At 59.0% G+C, this 14,677-nt stretch overlaps 1 protein-coding gene across 2 annotated transcripts; it reads right to left on the bottom strand.

Annotated features, from left to right (window-relative positions):
• Positions 1–328: 328 nt before the first annotated feature.
• Positions 329–9,709, bottom strand: MYL10 (myosin light chain 10). Of its 2 annotated transcripts, XM_065920399.1 has the most exons (7): positions 9,694–9,709; positions 8,536–8,594; positions 7,976–8,051; positions 7,091–7,195; positions 3,313–3,391; positions 686–734; positions 329–427 (listed from the first exon to the last, which is right to left on the bottom strand). In XM_065920399.1, the coding sequence occupies exons 2-7, from the start codon at positions 8,569–8,571 to the stop codon at positions 329–331; spliced, it is 444 nt and encodes a 147-aa protein (XP_065776471.1). In that variant the 5' UTR covers positions 8,572–8,594; positions 9,694–9,709. The 2 variants fall into 2 exon arrangements, with proteins under 2 accessions (XP_065776471.1, XP_065776470.1); XM_065920398.1 differs by lacking the exon at positions 9,694–9,709 and having other exon boundaries at positions 8,536–8,628.
• Positions 9,710–14,677: the final 4,968 nt, after the last annotated feature.

Here is a 14,677-nt window from a genome sequence, read left to right as displayed (position 1 = left end):
GCCCCAGCTGGGGATCATTAAAACTGTCAATTAGTTCTAAACATCAGCTCATCAGGAACATTTGAGCAAAGCCAGGAAGTAAAAAGTTTTGGAAAAACCAACAGCATAGGAATGTTTCGCTTTCTCCCCAACCGGAGCATTAATCACAAGAACTCAGACCTTGTTAGCATTATTTATTCTTGCTTTTGCCCCTGACCCACAAGCCAGGGAGTCTTCTCTTCGCACACGTTGGCCGCTGGGGCTCCTCAAAGGCCACCCCTCCCATCTCCCAGTATTTGCTGCCTCTGAATGTGGGGGGGTTTGGAGGGAGGAGGGTCCGTGATCTTGTCTAGTCCTTCTCTTCGCCATGCGTGATGACGTAGCACAGGTTCCTGTAGTCCAGATTGCCACACACATCTGGCGGGAAAGCAGCAAACATCTGCTTGACCTGGGGAAGGGGCTGGGAGTCAGCCTGGACCAGGGCCAAGTGGGGGACAGAGCCAGGGGTCACCCAAGGGCGTCAGGCAGAATGTCACTCTCCTTTTAGCAGATGTGGCGGGGCACTAAGGCCTGGCCAGCAGCCTCCCCCACCCCATCCTGGTTCCCTTCCAAGGAGTCAGGGGGAAACCACGTCAGCAGACCCCTGAAGACAGAGCGCTTCCCAGGAATGCTTGGTCGGCAGGTGCCCTGAAAAGCTTGCGCTTACCTCCTCCTCACTGAACCGGTCTGCCTGCGTCATGAGCTTCTCTTTGATGCTGCTCAAGGGAGAGAAAGGGTCACCTTCAGGGAAGGAGGGAAAGGACCGCTCTGTGTGTGGACACAGACCCTGAGGGGGATGGCCCAGGAGGACACCGGCCGGGCCCAGCCCTGCGCCCCCAACTGGCCGTGTAGCCTCAGGCGACCACTTCAGCTCACAGCTTCCTCTGTAACCTGGGCTCTCCTCTTTGCATCAGGGGAGGGCCCAGTGAAATAACCTGGGGGCCCCAACAGGACTGTGCTGGCCACTCCGACGTTGCACTGTGCACTCTCCAAGTACAGATTGTGTGTGCGGTTGCTGCATCATGTCTGACTCTTTGCGGCCCTATGGACCGTATAGCCCGCCAGTCTCCTCTGTCCATGCGATTCTGCAGGCAAGAATACTGGAGCAGGTTGGTTGCCGTTTTCCTCCTCCAGGGGATCTTCCCAGGTTACAGAGGAGAGCCTCTTTGCCCTGGTTCTAGACACGCTACTCCTTCAGCTTGTGGTTTTTGCTGACATCTGTAAGGTGCCTTGGAGCGTGATGGTGCTTGCACTCAGCCAAGGGGCGGGAAGGTTACCCAGCTCCGTGTCTTCCTGGGCCTGCCCAGGTCTCCTTTGCTCCTCCCAGCTCTGGGAAGTGAGCACTTTCATGCCTCTTTTGCAGAGAGGTTCAGGAGGGGTACTGATTTGCAGTGGTGGGGGGGCCTGAGCCCCCTGACCAGTGGAGTGGTCAGGGAGAGCAGCTGCCCACGGTGGGTCAGGCCTGCCCGAGGGACTGGAGAAGTGGCCTGAGCGGAGATGTTTGAAGCTGTGGGGGAGGGCCTGGTGCCCGCAGGAGCTCGGCGTGGGGGGTGTGGGGGCGTGGGGGCGGGGCCGCGGTGCGCGGGGCGGGGCCAGAGGGCTGACCTGGGCTTTGAGGATCCGCGTGCCCCGCGATGCCACAGCCTCGGCCCCCCTGAGGACCGACGCACATTTTCCATTATTTATGTTACTACAGGACAGTCACAGTTTCCAGCTCTGCACGCCGGGGACTTTTCACAGACTCTGTCTCAACCAGAGCCTTCTCTGTGGTCTGCCTGGCGGGCAGCCATGTCTTTCGGGTCCCATAGCCTGGGGGTGGCGGCTTCAGGTCCCAAAATGGGATCCCCCAAGGGTTCCTCCCAGCCCTGACTTTGCTCTGGGAGCGAAGGTGGGTGCCAGGAGAGGGGTGGGTGGAGCCCACTCCAGGGGGTACCCCCAGTGCCTCCCCGAGGTCTCCAAGATGGGGGTGGGAACCTGGACTCTGAGGACTGGGTGAACCAGAGGGCTGTAGCCTGGAGAAGCCCTCGGGAATACCTCCCCCACCCCTGAGGAGAGTGTGACTCAAAACTTAAGGGGGGTGGGAGGACTGCAAGAATGTTTGGGGGACAACACATTGTCCCCCGCTTCCTCCCTGTCCCTCTGCCCCACCTCCATCACGTGCTGACGCTAATAGAAAGCAACATTAGCCTCTAGCCGACGCCTGAAGCAACCTGGTAATTGGTCAGGAAGCCTGTGACTGAGGAAGAAATCTTGCCTGCCCAGGGCCACCCACAGGCCCACGGAGGCCGTGGAGGCCTGAAGGGATGGCCCAGAGGTCGGCTCAGAAGTCGGCTCAGCGTGTCAGCCCCTGGGTAGTGTGTCTGCCCGGCCCGCTTTGCCCGCAAGTCTTGGCTCTTTGCCCCGTGCTCCCGCCGGGCTGAGGCTCCCAGGCACAGCATCATTGCTCCCACGTTCAAGGACGCCAGCCCAGCTGCAGCCAGACAGCTGCCCACGATGGTCTCCTCGCTCTCTCTGCAGCCCCAGCAGAGCTGGGTCCTTCCCATGGCTCCACCTCCATCCCCGCCTCCACTCGAGCTAACATCAGGCCCATTCCTCTCCCAACACCCTGGATTCCATCCGTGCTGGCCTCTTGTATTTCATTCACCCAGCCGCTCCCCTCCTTCCATGCCTGTCAACCAAGACCCCTGCGCAGCTGCAACCCTCTTTTCTCCTCCTCCAGGCTGGCCTCCCTGTTGCTCCCGCCTAACTCCTTCTTAGGCTCTCCCATGCCCCGCCCCCGCCCCGCCCCCGCCCCCGCCCCCTGCCGCCCAGGGTCCAGGGCTGCCCCACACGGGCCCGCCTACCTCTCTGTCCTCAGTCTCCCCTCCCCCCCACCCAGCCCTCCCCCCAGACTGCCCGCTCCTCCTAAACAGGCTGAGTCCTGGCTCTTCTCTCTCTGTGTCCCTGCATCTAGAATGTTCTCTGCTCCAGCCATGGCGATCCTCAGTCATCCTTCAGGGCCTACTTCTACCACCACCCCTTCTTCCCTCGCCACTGGGAAGTCCTCCCCAGGGGACTCCACATTCCCCGCACACTTCCCCACAAACGGAGACCCCCGAGGCCCAGGAAGCGGAAGAGAGATCGAGGGATGGCTGAACTGGGCAGGGCAGTGGCCTCCTGGCTCCTGGCCAGAACCTACCTGAGTTCTGGGCAGGAGAGGAGACTGGGCCATCACCCCCATATCCCTACCCCAGTCCATCTGTTCCCTGAGCCTCTGGGAAGAGAACAACCAAAACAGAAGGCGGAGGAACTTACAAATCAGCCTTGACAAAACCTTTCCCTTCAGTGTCGAACACCTTGAAGGCGTGGAGAATGGTCTCCTCGGGGTCCGTCCCTAGAAGCAGCACACACAGAATAAAGAGGACAGACAGCGGTTGGCACTGGGTCCCAGGGCCCCTTAGAGGCCAAGGGTTCAGGGAGCTTCTTTCCCAGCTTCTGGTCCACAGTGAGGCCAGAGAGAAGGGCATTTTCTGAGAACCAAGGAATAGTAACAGTAGCCAAGGACTCTGCACTGAGAACCAATCAGCTTGCACAGTTGAACGTGGAGTCCCCAGCTAGGCATTTGTTGTTCAGTCACTCAGTGTCTGACTCTTTGCAACCCCATGGACTGCAGCACGCCTCCCTATCCCTCACTGTCTCCGGGAGTTTGCCCAAGTTCATTTGCTAGGCATTTACTACCTGCTCAACCCTCCTGACCACTGGCCCCATTTTACAGATGAAGAAACTGAGGCTCAGAGAGGCTAAGTGACTTGCCCAAGTTCTCACAACTGATGCCCTGTGATTAGGCTTGGGTAAAGGAGAAAGAGCTCTTACCTGGGGGCTGTAGGCTCTGGCAATGACATTGGAGGAGTCTGCGAGGTTATTTAGGCCAGAGGAGGGGCAGGTGGGCCAACAGGGTGGGTGGGGTGGAGGTGGGGAACTGGGAGAGGCAGAGCACAACCAGAGCAGTTCTGGTTTTATCACGTTTATAGTGTGGGCTTTGGGGAAAGATGTCATTAGAAGACATGGTTCTGCTAACACAATGGGATTGAATACCCAGCCCCCCTGGTGGTACAGACGGGAAAACTGAGGCCCAGAGGGAGGAAGCGTCTCACCCAAGGTCTCAGGGACTGTGTGAATGGCCGAGGGTGATCTGGTAACCCTCACCTGGCGCTGTTTGCCCTCTGTCACACTGCCCTTCCTGCTCACTGTGGGCCAAGGGCTGTTCGCTTCCTGCTTAAGGCTCAGCTGTGTCATCGGTGAGATGGAGACCAAGGTGGGGTTTGTTGCCCAACTCCCAGGACTGGTTAAGATAACGTGTCATTAATGGTAAAGGGCTTGCCAAACATTACTCTATCATGGCTGCAAACACATCTGAGTACTCTGTGCCAAGTCCATCCTGCAGCTTCACCATTTAACCCTGTGGAACCCCAACACACCACACATGGTAGATATTGATGTCTCCAGTTTGTCAAAGAGGACACTGAGGCTCAGAGAGGTTCTGTTGCTGGCCTGAGGTCTGCAGCTATAAGGGGAGGAAGGGTTTGAAGGCAACTGTTTGAACCTCCAAAGTCCCCCCGTTTGTTCTGCCGCTTTGTGTTCCAGATTCTCAGACTGGATCAGGTCATCCGTGTCTCCCTGACCAGACTGGGTCAGGCCATCCGTGTCTCCCCCATCAGACTGGGTCAGGTCATCCATGTCTCCCCCATTGGACTGGATCAGGCCACCCGTGTGTCTCCCCCATCAGACTGGGTCAGGCCACCCGTGTCTCCCCCATCAGATTGGGTCAGGGCTGTCTATGTCTCCCTTTAGGATCATCCAGGACAGGACAATGTCTGAGTCTCTCAACATTTCTGAGACTGGCCCTGAGTGACTGGGCTGGGTTTAGTGCTGGCCTGGTGGCCTGGGAACTCCTGGAAGCAGAGGTGTGGGCCTCCCCTAGGCAGGGTGACAGAAAGCCAGTGTGCCCAGGCCAAAGGCTGAACCTAGGGTCCATCAGAGCCTGGCCTCGCAGGAGGAGGGGCTGGCCAAGGGATTGTGGTGAGGGGCCTGCTGTGTGGTCTCGGCCTCCCTGGGTCTCTGGAGGGGCCTCTCTGCTGGGGCAGACTGGCTCTAGCCCGCCTTCCCGAGGACCAGCTGTATGTGAACTCTCTGCCCTGGGCTCAGGCCCCGTGGCTGGACATTTACCACCTCCCAGCCCGTCCCCCCCTTCCTCTCAGTGAGGGCCTCCACTCTGCCGACTGCAAACCTCATCCAGTGGGTGGCAGAGAGGCCGCCTCCCCTGGTCACTTCGTGGCAAAGTGTCTTCATCCCAGTTAGAGGGACGAGGCGGTGCCTGCCCAGCCTCCCAGCCCCTGTCCCTACCGCAGGCTCAGCCAAGCTTGCATGACAGGCTCAGCTGGAGCCCCAGCCGCGGCGCCCCTGTGAAAATGAGAAAAAGGTGCAGTCTGGGGTCAGAGCTCTCAGCTCAGTCACAGGCCGACACGCGTTCCGGGACTCACTTTGAAGTCACTGGCTGGAGTCACGCACGTCTTTCCTTGGGACTGGGCCCCCAGCCCTGCCCCCCTGGACTCCTGCGCCTCCCCGAGGAGGTGGCCGTGGTCCCAGGAACAACCCCTCACAGCTGGCCAGAGGGGGGCCCAGTGGCGCTTCTCTGTCGACTGGCCAGCACCAGGTGGCCGTGGGTTCAGCAGTGGCCCCCAGGTCCTCATGCCAAGAACCTGGAAATGTCTCTTGGAAAAAGGGCCTTTGCAGATGTAAAGAAAGGGTCTGGAGATGGAGTGACCATCCTGGTTCATCTAGATGGGCCGTAAAGCCAGTGACAAGTGTCCTTACGAGAGTGAGACGGAGGGAAACAGACAGAAGAGGAGGGGACACTGTGACCCCCTGAGGCAGAGATGAGAGCCAGGTGGCCACCAGAAGCCGAAAAAGAACAGGAAGGCGTTCTCTCCTGGAGCTGCTCAATGGAGCCCGACCTGTCAGATTTCAGACTTCCAGATTCTAGAACCGAGGGGACACTTGGCTGGTTTTTTGAACCGTTAAGTTTGTCATCATTTGTTTCAGCGGCCTTAGGAAACTAACACAAACCCTGTCTTACAGGCAGGAAACCACGGTGCAAAGAGCAGATAAACCTTGCCCAAGGTCACCCTAAGGGTCGGTGGGGGGTCAGGTCTTCTTTTTTTCTATGATTAAAAAACATGTTTACAATTTTTTGGCCATGCCACAGAGTGTGTGGGACCCTAGTGCCCCAACCAAGGATCAAACCTGCGCCCCTTGGAAGGGCAGAGTCCTAACCACTGTACCACCGGGGAATTCTGAGGAGGCCAGGGCTTAAACCCAGATGGAGCTGAGGCCCAGGGAGGGTATCAGGCGCGGACAGCCTGAGCGTGGGATGATGATAAGACCCACCCCCCAGGGCAGCCCCAGCCCCGGCTGGCCCTTCCTTCTGACCATGGAATCCCAGCCCAGGCCTGATGCCATATCTCAGGGGAGTGCAGTGGTTAGAGCTGGAGATGGGTCAGGGCTCCATTCCTGCCACTTCGATGCTGGGACACCTGGGCAGGTGTGCGACCATCTGAGCCTCGGTCTCTTCACCTATGAATCCTTCCCCAGAGAAGCACAGCCTTCCCGGGGCGGGGGGGAGGGCCACGGCAGCTTCCAGGACCCCTAGCCCACCCACCCCCAGTACACCGCCTCCTGTCAGCCGCAGGTGGTAAGATAGAGCACGCAAGATGAACCCAGGGCCAGGAAGGTGAGACCAGGGTGGGGGCACTGTCCTGAGGGTGGGCAAAGGGCTTTCTTGAAAACTGTCCCCCTGGGCCCCTCACAGCCCCACAAATCGGGAGTCATGGCAATTATCCCACTCTGTGCTGTAGAGGTGGAAACTGAGGCGGGATCTGGTGTGTGCACCCAGAGGTTGGTGTCTGGGGCTACACCATGCCCCCAGCTGGGGTGTGCATCGGTGCAGGGCACGTGGGCACACAGGACCCCACCTACCCATGCCCACTCGCCCATCCCCTCCTCAGGCTCCCCCCCCACCTGGGGTCTCACTCACCCTTCAGCTTCTCCCCAAACATGGTCAGGAAGACGGTGAAGTTGATGGGCCCAGGGGCCTCCTTCACCATGGCCTCCAGCTCCTCGTTCTTTACATTGATGCGGCCTGGGGGAGGGGAAGGGTGGAGATACCCACACATGCAGTGAGGGTTAGAGGGGACCCTGCCGGCAGGCAGCCCAGGAGCCCAGAGCTCAGGACCCCAGCGTCTTACAGAATCTCCCAACCCTACTGTCTCTCCCATCCCTCCACTCAGCCCTAAGGCCCTGCCCGCCGTCTGGTGGGGGGAGCCTCAGGATGGGGGCACATTTAGCCATGGGCTGCCTCCAGCCTCACCATCCCCCTGCCACCACCTCAGCCTCCCTGGAAGTGAGAGCAAGTTGGTGGTTATCCCCATTTTACAGATGAAGCAACTGAGGCCCAAAGAAGCTGTGGCACATTGGAGTGGAAGACCTGGGTCCCAGGGGCTCACGTGCTATAGGAGGGATCCACTGGCTGCCTAGAGGTGAGGACTCTGGGATTCCCTGAGTCCTCACCTCTGAGTGTCTCCAGCCTCTTCCTCCCCCCCAGCATGCCCCCCAACCCCCACTGCCCTGCTGACTCCTCCCCCACCCTCCCACTCCAGGCCTCTGCAGGGGCCACTCCAGTCCCTGAAATACCCACCTCCCTCCCCTGGCCAGTCCTCCTCTAACACTGGGGAGTCCTCCCTTGACCTTCCAGGCAGAGTCTGCCCTCTTGGGAGCCCCCGGGGCACACCAGCCCCTCACACCCCCTGCACCAGCCACCCTGACCTGCCCACAGCCACCCATTCTTTCTGAAAGGCCTGGACTCGGCTCCACCCCAAGCCCCAGGCCCCAAGCCCCAGGCCTCCGGCTGCCGGTCACCCACCCAGGGCAGCAAAGGTGTCCCTCAGGTCCTCCTTGTCGATGAAGCCGTCCCGGTTCTGGTCCATGATGGTGAAGGCCTGGCAGAGACACGGCACTGAGCAGCCACCCACCCTCCTGCCCCAGCCGCTCCCCAGAGGCCCCTGCTCCCTGCCAGGGGCTGTCCTCCAGCCCACTGTTATCTTGGTGACCTCAGTGGAGGCCGTTTGGCATCTGGTCATGAGAGTGATGGCCAACTGGAGCTGGGCTCCTACTGTGCACCAGCACCCCCTGCGGCTTCCTGCCCATCCCTCATTTCATGCTCCCCGCAACCCCATTTTACAGAGAATGAAACCGAGGCACAGAGAGAGGAAAGGCTTGCTGGAGGTCACACAGCAAAGACTCAGGGATAGAGGGGGGCAGGGCGGCCTGAGAACAGCTCATCACTTCTCAGGGGGCTAATCTGCAGCCTGGCAGCCTCTAAGAGTGACATCACCACCCCCCAGAGACTGAGGGCTGACCCCACACCTAAAGGCTTTCTGTGCGTCCCAGTAACCTCCCAAAGCCCCAGGGCAGTTGACCGACCTCTTTAAACTCCTGGATCTGGGACTGATCGAACATGGAGAAGACGTTGGAGCTGGCTCCTCCTTCCGCTTTTTTCCGGGCTCTTCTGGGTGCCTGTGAGGTTCCAGGTGAGGCTTTGCAGAAGCCCTTTTGTCGGGAGGTACCCCATCGCGGCACCCAACCCTCAGGCCCCGTCTCCTGAACGACACTGCCCCCTGCCCCTGCCAGGACCCCAGCAGAGACACCAGGCTCCTCATGAAGCCTTGGAGAGAAGCAGGGCATTTCCCAGCCCCTGGCAAGGAGCCTGCAGAGCACCCACCCTGCAGGGTCACCCTGCCACTTCCCACCCCGCCCCCCGCCCCCGACTCCAGAAAGCAGGTGGTCAGCACCAAGCATGTGGAGCAGAGAGGGGTGTCTTTTCTAGCACCAGCCCCCACGTGGGGGGCCCCTCCTTTCCTGCCACCCTCCCCAGTGTTCAGGGTAACACCCAGGTCCCTTGGTCCCGCGAGGTCTGTCCCTTGCCCCGCTCCCAGAGCATCCCTCCCCCGACCTGGGTCCCCCACACCTGCTCTGCATACCCTGCTCTCCCATCATTTGCTTCTGACCTTCCCACTACCTGGGGCGCCTTCCCTGCCTTCCATCAGCAAGTAGCTTCATCCTTCAGGCCCAACTCCTCCACCACCGCCTCCGAGAAGCCTTTCCTGATCAACCTCAACCCAAGGCCAACTAAGAGCTCCCGCCGCCCCCACCTCCCCTCCCCACTGGTCTTGGACTTCCATGCCTTGGTAGCCCAGAGCACGCTGTCCTGCCACACCTCCCTGGATCTGTCCCATTGAAGGGAGTGGTGGGCTGCCTACCCCTACCCAGGGTCTGGCTCCAAGTTGGGGCTGGTTTGGAAACTACTGCCCCAGGGCTCAGGGCCTGTCTTAGGGCAGCAGGTAGAGCAGGTGACCATCCTTGTGGGGGATGTCTGGCCAGACTTCCTGTCTCCACATGTTTCTCTCCATGTCATGGTGCCAGAGAGTCCACTCTTGGGCCTTTGCTCTCTGTCCCCGAAGCCCTCTGTGGGACCTTTCCCTCAGCAGCCATCACTAGGGCCCCCGTGTGCAAAGGAGCCCCAGACTCAGCTCATGATGGGGAAAGGACAGCCAGGGCTTCACAAAAAAGGGGGAGGTGGACGGGGAGCCCTCACAGAACCCCCACGCCTACTCCATCCCAGCCTGTACCACCCTCTATGTCCAGCCCCTGCTACCCTACCCCGGAGCACGGGCTTCACTGGTACCCGCCTCAGTGCCTGTGTGGTCCCCCCTCCCTCCCCTTGCTCATTCTAGTCCCCCCACCCTACGTCCCCACCCCCACCCTCACCCCCATCTCCCTGGGTCCCCAGGCTCACTTGAGGAGCCGCAGCGCCTGGCTGACTTATAATTAGCTTTTACTGGGTCCTTTGTCTCCACTAATCCTTTGAAAGGGGGCTGGCAGGGGCAGCCAGGACGTTCTGATGCCATAAAACCCCTGTAATATTTATAAATCCCTTCAGACATCATAAAGAAAAGAATCTCCCTGCAGAATTCATCTCACATAATTACAGATACATTTCCTTCTCATTAATAAAAGCGATCACTTCCGTCTGGGGGAGATATTCTGCCCTCGCTCTCCTCAGACCTCCCCCCTCGGCCATGGCATGCCCTGCCCCGTCTATCCCCAGCCTTTTGTGTCATCTGGGGAAACGTCACCCTACTGTGTGTCAGACCCTGTTCTAGAACCCTGAAAGGAAGGAAGGGGTTGTTTTTCTGCTACTGAACAGGCAAAACAGACCCAGGGCCCTGACCGGCCTTCTGATCTCCTAGCTGGTATCCCCCTTCCAGCCCAGCTGTCTTAGAAACTCCCTTTTATAATGTGTTTCAGAAGGGAATATCTCAGAGCAGAAGGTGGGTCACCCAGACCTGAGTTCTAATCCCCGCTTTGCTGCTCACAGCCTCTGTGATATTAAGAAAATCAGTTTTCTGCCCCGAGTCTCCTTTATAAAATGGATATTACGCCTCCCTCAGAGCATCTGGGCAGTTTCCCTGGTAGCTCAGCAGGTAAAAAATCAGCCTGCCATGCAGGAGACCCTCGTTCGATTCCTGAGCTGGGAAGTTCCCCTGGAGAAGGAATTGGCTACCCACACCAGTATTCTTGGGCTTCCCTGGTGGCTCAGATGGTGAAGAATCCACCAGCAATGCAGGAGACCTGGGTTTGATCCCTGGGTTGGAAAGATTCCCTGGAGAAGGGAACAGCTACCCACTCCATTATCATGGCCTGGAGAATTCCATGGACAGAGGAGTCTGGCAGGCTACAGTCCATGGGGTCACAAAGAGTCAGACATGACTGAGAGACTTGCACTTTCAGAGCATCTGGACATTTATCAGGTACCTGCTGACCCAGGTGCCCAGGCCCAGGGACCTGGAACTGAATCAGGCCCGGTTCTTGTACCCAAGGAGCTCACGGTCCAGCTGGGAGACAGACAATCGGTAGAGGGTGATGGAGGGAGGGAAGATGCTGAGATCTCAGAGAAGCCGCTGTACCACTGGGTACTCAGGGCAGACCTCCCGGAGGGGGTGACCTTTCAGACTGAGGCTTGGCTGAGTTAGCATTTTCAGGTCAAAAAGGACTGATGAGAACGTGTGAAACAGAGGCATGAAAGGCCAGCCCCACTGAAGGCCCACAAGGAGCCCCAAGTGGCTGGAGCCCAGGGACAAGGGGCGGGCGGCAGGGCAGCCCCCACATGACCTGAAGGACCCCGCAGCAAGGCCAGCAGCCCCCACGCCAGGCTCCATAGGACTGGTGCCTAGAACAGCCGTCCTAGAGCAGCGACCCCAACCCCCACTAGGAAGCATGTTCAGAGCCCCTCTTCTGTCCTGAAACCTCTGAACCTGACCCACCCTGGCCCCCTCCACCCTCCTCTACCTCGCCTCCCCACCTTTCACCTCAGCAGCAGGCCCCACCAAGTCCAGGAAAACAGAGACCCAAGTCAGGACCCCCATGGATGGACTGGCCAGGAGCAAGGATCACATCAAGGGAGAAGAAGAGGTCAGGACCGAACACATCAAGGTCAAGGATGTCAATGAGAGGGACAAGGTCAAGGTCAGGGTGAGTTCAGGCAATGAGGTGAAGGTCAGAATCACAAATGAAGTCAAGGTCACAGGATGAGGTCAGGATTAGCAGGCAGGGCAGCGCCAGCCTACCATGGTCTGGAGGGTTCTCTCGAGCTGCGGCAGCGCTGGGGGAGTTCGGCGACGGCTCTTTAAATAGTGCTCCGGGGATGGACAACAGTTTGGAAGGTGACGAAGGACACAGTGGGGGCAGCCCTGCCAGGCACCTGTCTGGGGCCATTCAGAGTGAGTGGGATTATGGGTTCCGGAGACCGTCTGAGCCACAAGGATCTCTACCAGTGGGGGGCCAACCGGATCTCTGCAGCCAAGGGCCCAAGGCCCAGGAAGGGGCTCCTCGCTGAGGACACACAGTAAGTTGAGGCCTGGAACCAGCTGGGAAGACTTGGCCTTGGACCACGCAAGTTCGGGAGAGCTCCCAAGACAGGGCCACCCACACCAACTGGGGAAACTCTGGGCCGGATCACGGCCCGCCCCCTCGAGCCGTGTGACCCTGGGTGGGACACCACCCTCTAGAAGGCTCGGTCCTCTCATATGAGAAGTGGGGAGGACATGACATGCCCGAGGTCAGCCCGCAGAGAGGGTTTCTGCATCAGCATGGCCCCCAGGGGCCCCTCAACCAACAGGACTACCGCCCCCATTACCAGGGAGTTGAGAAAGGAAAGAGACAAACGAGAAGAACGGAGGTGACTCTGGAGATGGACAATTGAGAAATCATGCCCGCATCCATCCGGCCACACTCACACGTTGGGACGGGGCCCGTCCCCACCAGGCCTGGTCCAGCCCAAGAATTCTCCAGTTCGTGTGCCAAGCCGAGCCTGCACCTGCCCCTGGCGGGCCTCCCGTGTGTCCAGTGCCACCCGGCTGCCCGATCCATCCTGCCAAGTTGGCCCCCACCCAGGACCGCCACATCTGATGGGCTGCCAGGGCCGGCAGTGCTGGGCTCAGGCCGTGAGCCCACCCACCCTCAGGCGCAGGACAGCTTAACTGTCCCCGGAGCTGGCCGGAGGCCTCCAGGCCCCGGTACGGCTGATCCCCCATCCTGGGGGAGGGACTGTGAGGACAGTGAAAACAACAAGTAGCTAACACTTGTAAAACACTGACAATCAAGCTTTGTTCAAAAGCCTGTATCGTCACCCTGCCTCCTTTACCCCACATTCCAGGTGAGGAAACTGGGGCGCACAGGGGTTAAATCACTCATCCCAGGCTGATCTCAGTGCTCCCCTCCCAGAGCCATCCAGACTGGCTGGCTCTGAGCAGACCCCTGACCTCTCCATCACCTCTGATGGAATTTTCTGCTCTGAGCTGAGGCCAGACCCTGCCATACTGGTCCCCTGGTTGAACAGGGACCAACCAGACGGGCCACAGGTGTTCAGCAGGTCAGGGTGAAAGGAAACCAGCTCTAGATACAGAAGGTGGGATTCCAGTCCCTGCCGCATCTCAACCCACTGAGAGATGAGTGGTGTGAGCATTGCGGGTGCCCATCCCTCTGTGAGCCTGAGCAGAGGGGCAGGTGGCCACTGTCTGTGCCAGCCCTGGGGGAGCAGCCCTTCCTGGCCCGTCCATAAGCCTTGCCCTGGAGCCTCCTGGCTCAGGACTTGCTGAGCGTGGAGAGATGATGCCATCCGGGGCTACCACCCCTGCTTCCTGCTGGCTGGAGGTGTCCCCGGGTCTCCTGCCTCCGGGGGCCACTGTCCAGGACCTCTCAGGGGCTCCTGAGGAAGCAGGACAGTCCTGAGCACATGGAGAGCCGCCCAGCCTGCCGGGAGGGGGGACATGCAAGAGGGGATCATGATGAAACGCAGAGTGAGTGATGGCAGAGCTTACAAGTGCTTAGCAAATGAGTCCCCATGGTTTGCCCCCCGGCCTCCTTCTCCTTCGTATTACGAAAGCAGGACGAGCTGATCAGAAGTCTGGTGGAGACCATGGAAACCCTCGGGACAGATGGTCAGGAAACACTTGTCCCTGGGGTAGGGGAGTAGTAGGAGAAGTGGGGAACATGCAGTGGTCCTGAGTAAGAGGAGCTCTGAGTTCTGCCTGATCTGTGGGACCCTCACTCAGCAACACACAGACCCTCAGTTTTCCCTATCTGAGATATGGTGTCAGCAACCTGGCCGCCTGGAAGCAGCCATCAGGCAGTCCAGTGCCATGGGACGGAGGTGGGCTCTGGAGTCACTGGCAGAGTGTGCGCCCTCCCCGCCCACCGTGGATGGAATTGTTGATGAAACTCACCATCTTAGTCCACACAGACAAAAAGTGCCACCACTGGGATTTCCCTGGGGCACCAGTATGTTGCAATTCTGCGCTTCCACTTCAGGGGGCATTGGTTTGATTCCTGGTTTGTAGCCCATCAGGCTCCTCTGTCCATGGAATTCTCCGGGTAAGAATACTGGAGTGGGCTGCCATTTCCTTCTCCAGGGGATCTTCCCCACCCAGGGATCGAATCCAGGTCTCCTGCACTGCAGGCAGATTCTTTACCATCTGAGCCCCCAGGGAAGCTCTAAAATCCTGCATGCGGGATTTTAGTTGTCAATTTGAGTTGCCTTTGCTTGGTGGGGGGATGAGTTCCCCATCACAGGGGGTATGCAAGTAACAGCCACTTGATAGGGAAGTTACAAAAGACGCTCAGCATCTAGCAGGGCTGGACTCAGAGGGCTGATGGATCCCCCTTGTGCTATGATAGGCCAGCTGGGTAGAAGCCTCTCAGTGGGGCAGTCATGGTGAGGGAGAGGCAGGTGGTTCTTGCTCTGCAGAGTGGAGGTTGGAGACAAGGCCAAAAAAAAAAAAAAAAAAAAATGGCACCACCCATGCATTTAGAGGGGACATTTTGGGCTGCAATTGGACCATGAAGGATGAGGCGGGCACAATGGGCATTGCTCTGGGAGGGGGGCAGATAAAGGTGTGGATGTATCAGGGCACCCACAGAGCAGCTCGGATATGAAGGTGCTGAGTGGGCAGGCCAGAGTCCGGTGGGAGAGGGAAGGAGAAGGGGCAGGGCTGCTCAGTGACATCCC

The sequence above is a fragment of the Muntiacus reevesi genome, chromosome 2 (assembly GCF_963930625.1).
Source record: "Muntiacus reevesi chromosome 2, mMunRee1.1, whole genome shotgun sequence".
In the NCBI taxonomy this organism is placed as follows: domain Eukaryota; kingdom Metazoa; phylum Chordata; class Mammalia; order Artiodactyla; family Cervidae; genus Muntiacus; species Muntiacus reevesi.
This window is presented reverse-complemented; position numbering and strand designations above follow the sequence as displayed.

Bases quoted from the DNA above. Each gene is read 5' to 3' on its own strand.
- MYL10 (XM_065920399.1), bottom strand. From the start codon at position 8,571: ATGTTCGATCAGTCCCAGATCCAGGAGTTTAAAGAG. The intron at 3,392-7,090 runs GTGAGTGAGACC...TGCTGCTTCTAG, and splicing joins GTTTGGGGAGAAGCTGAAGG to GGACGGACCCCGAGGAGACC. The intron at 428-685 runs GTAAGCGCAAGC...CCCCTTCCCCAG, and splicing joins ACCGGTTCAGTGAGGAGGAG to GTCAAGCAGATGTTTGCTGC.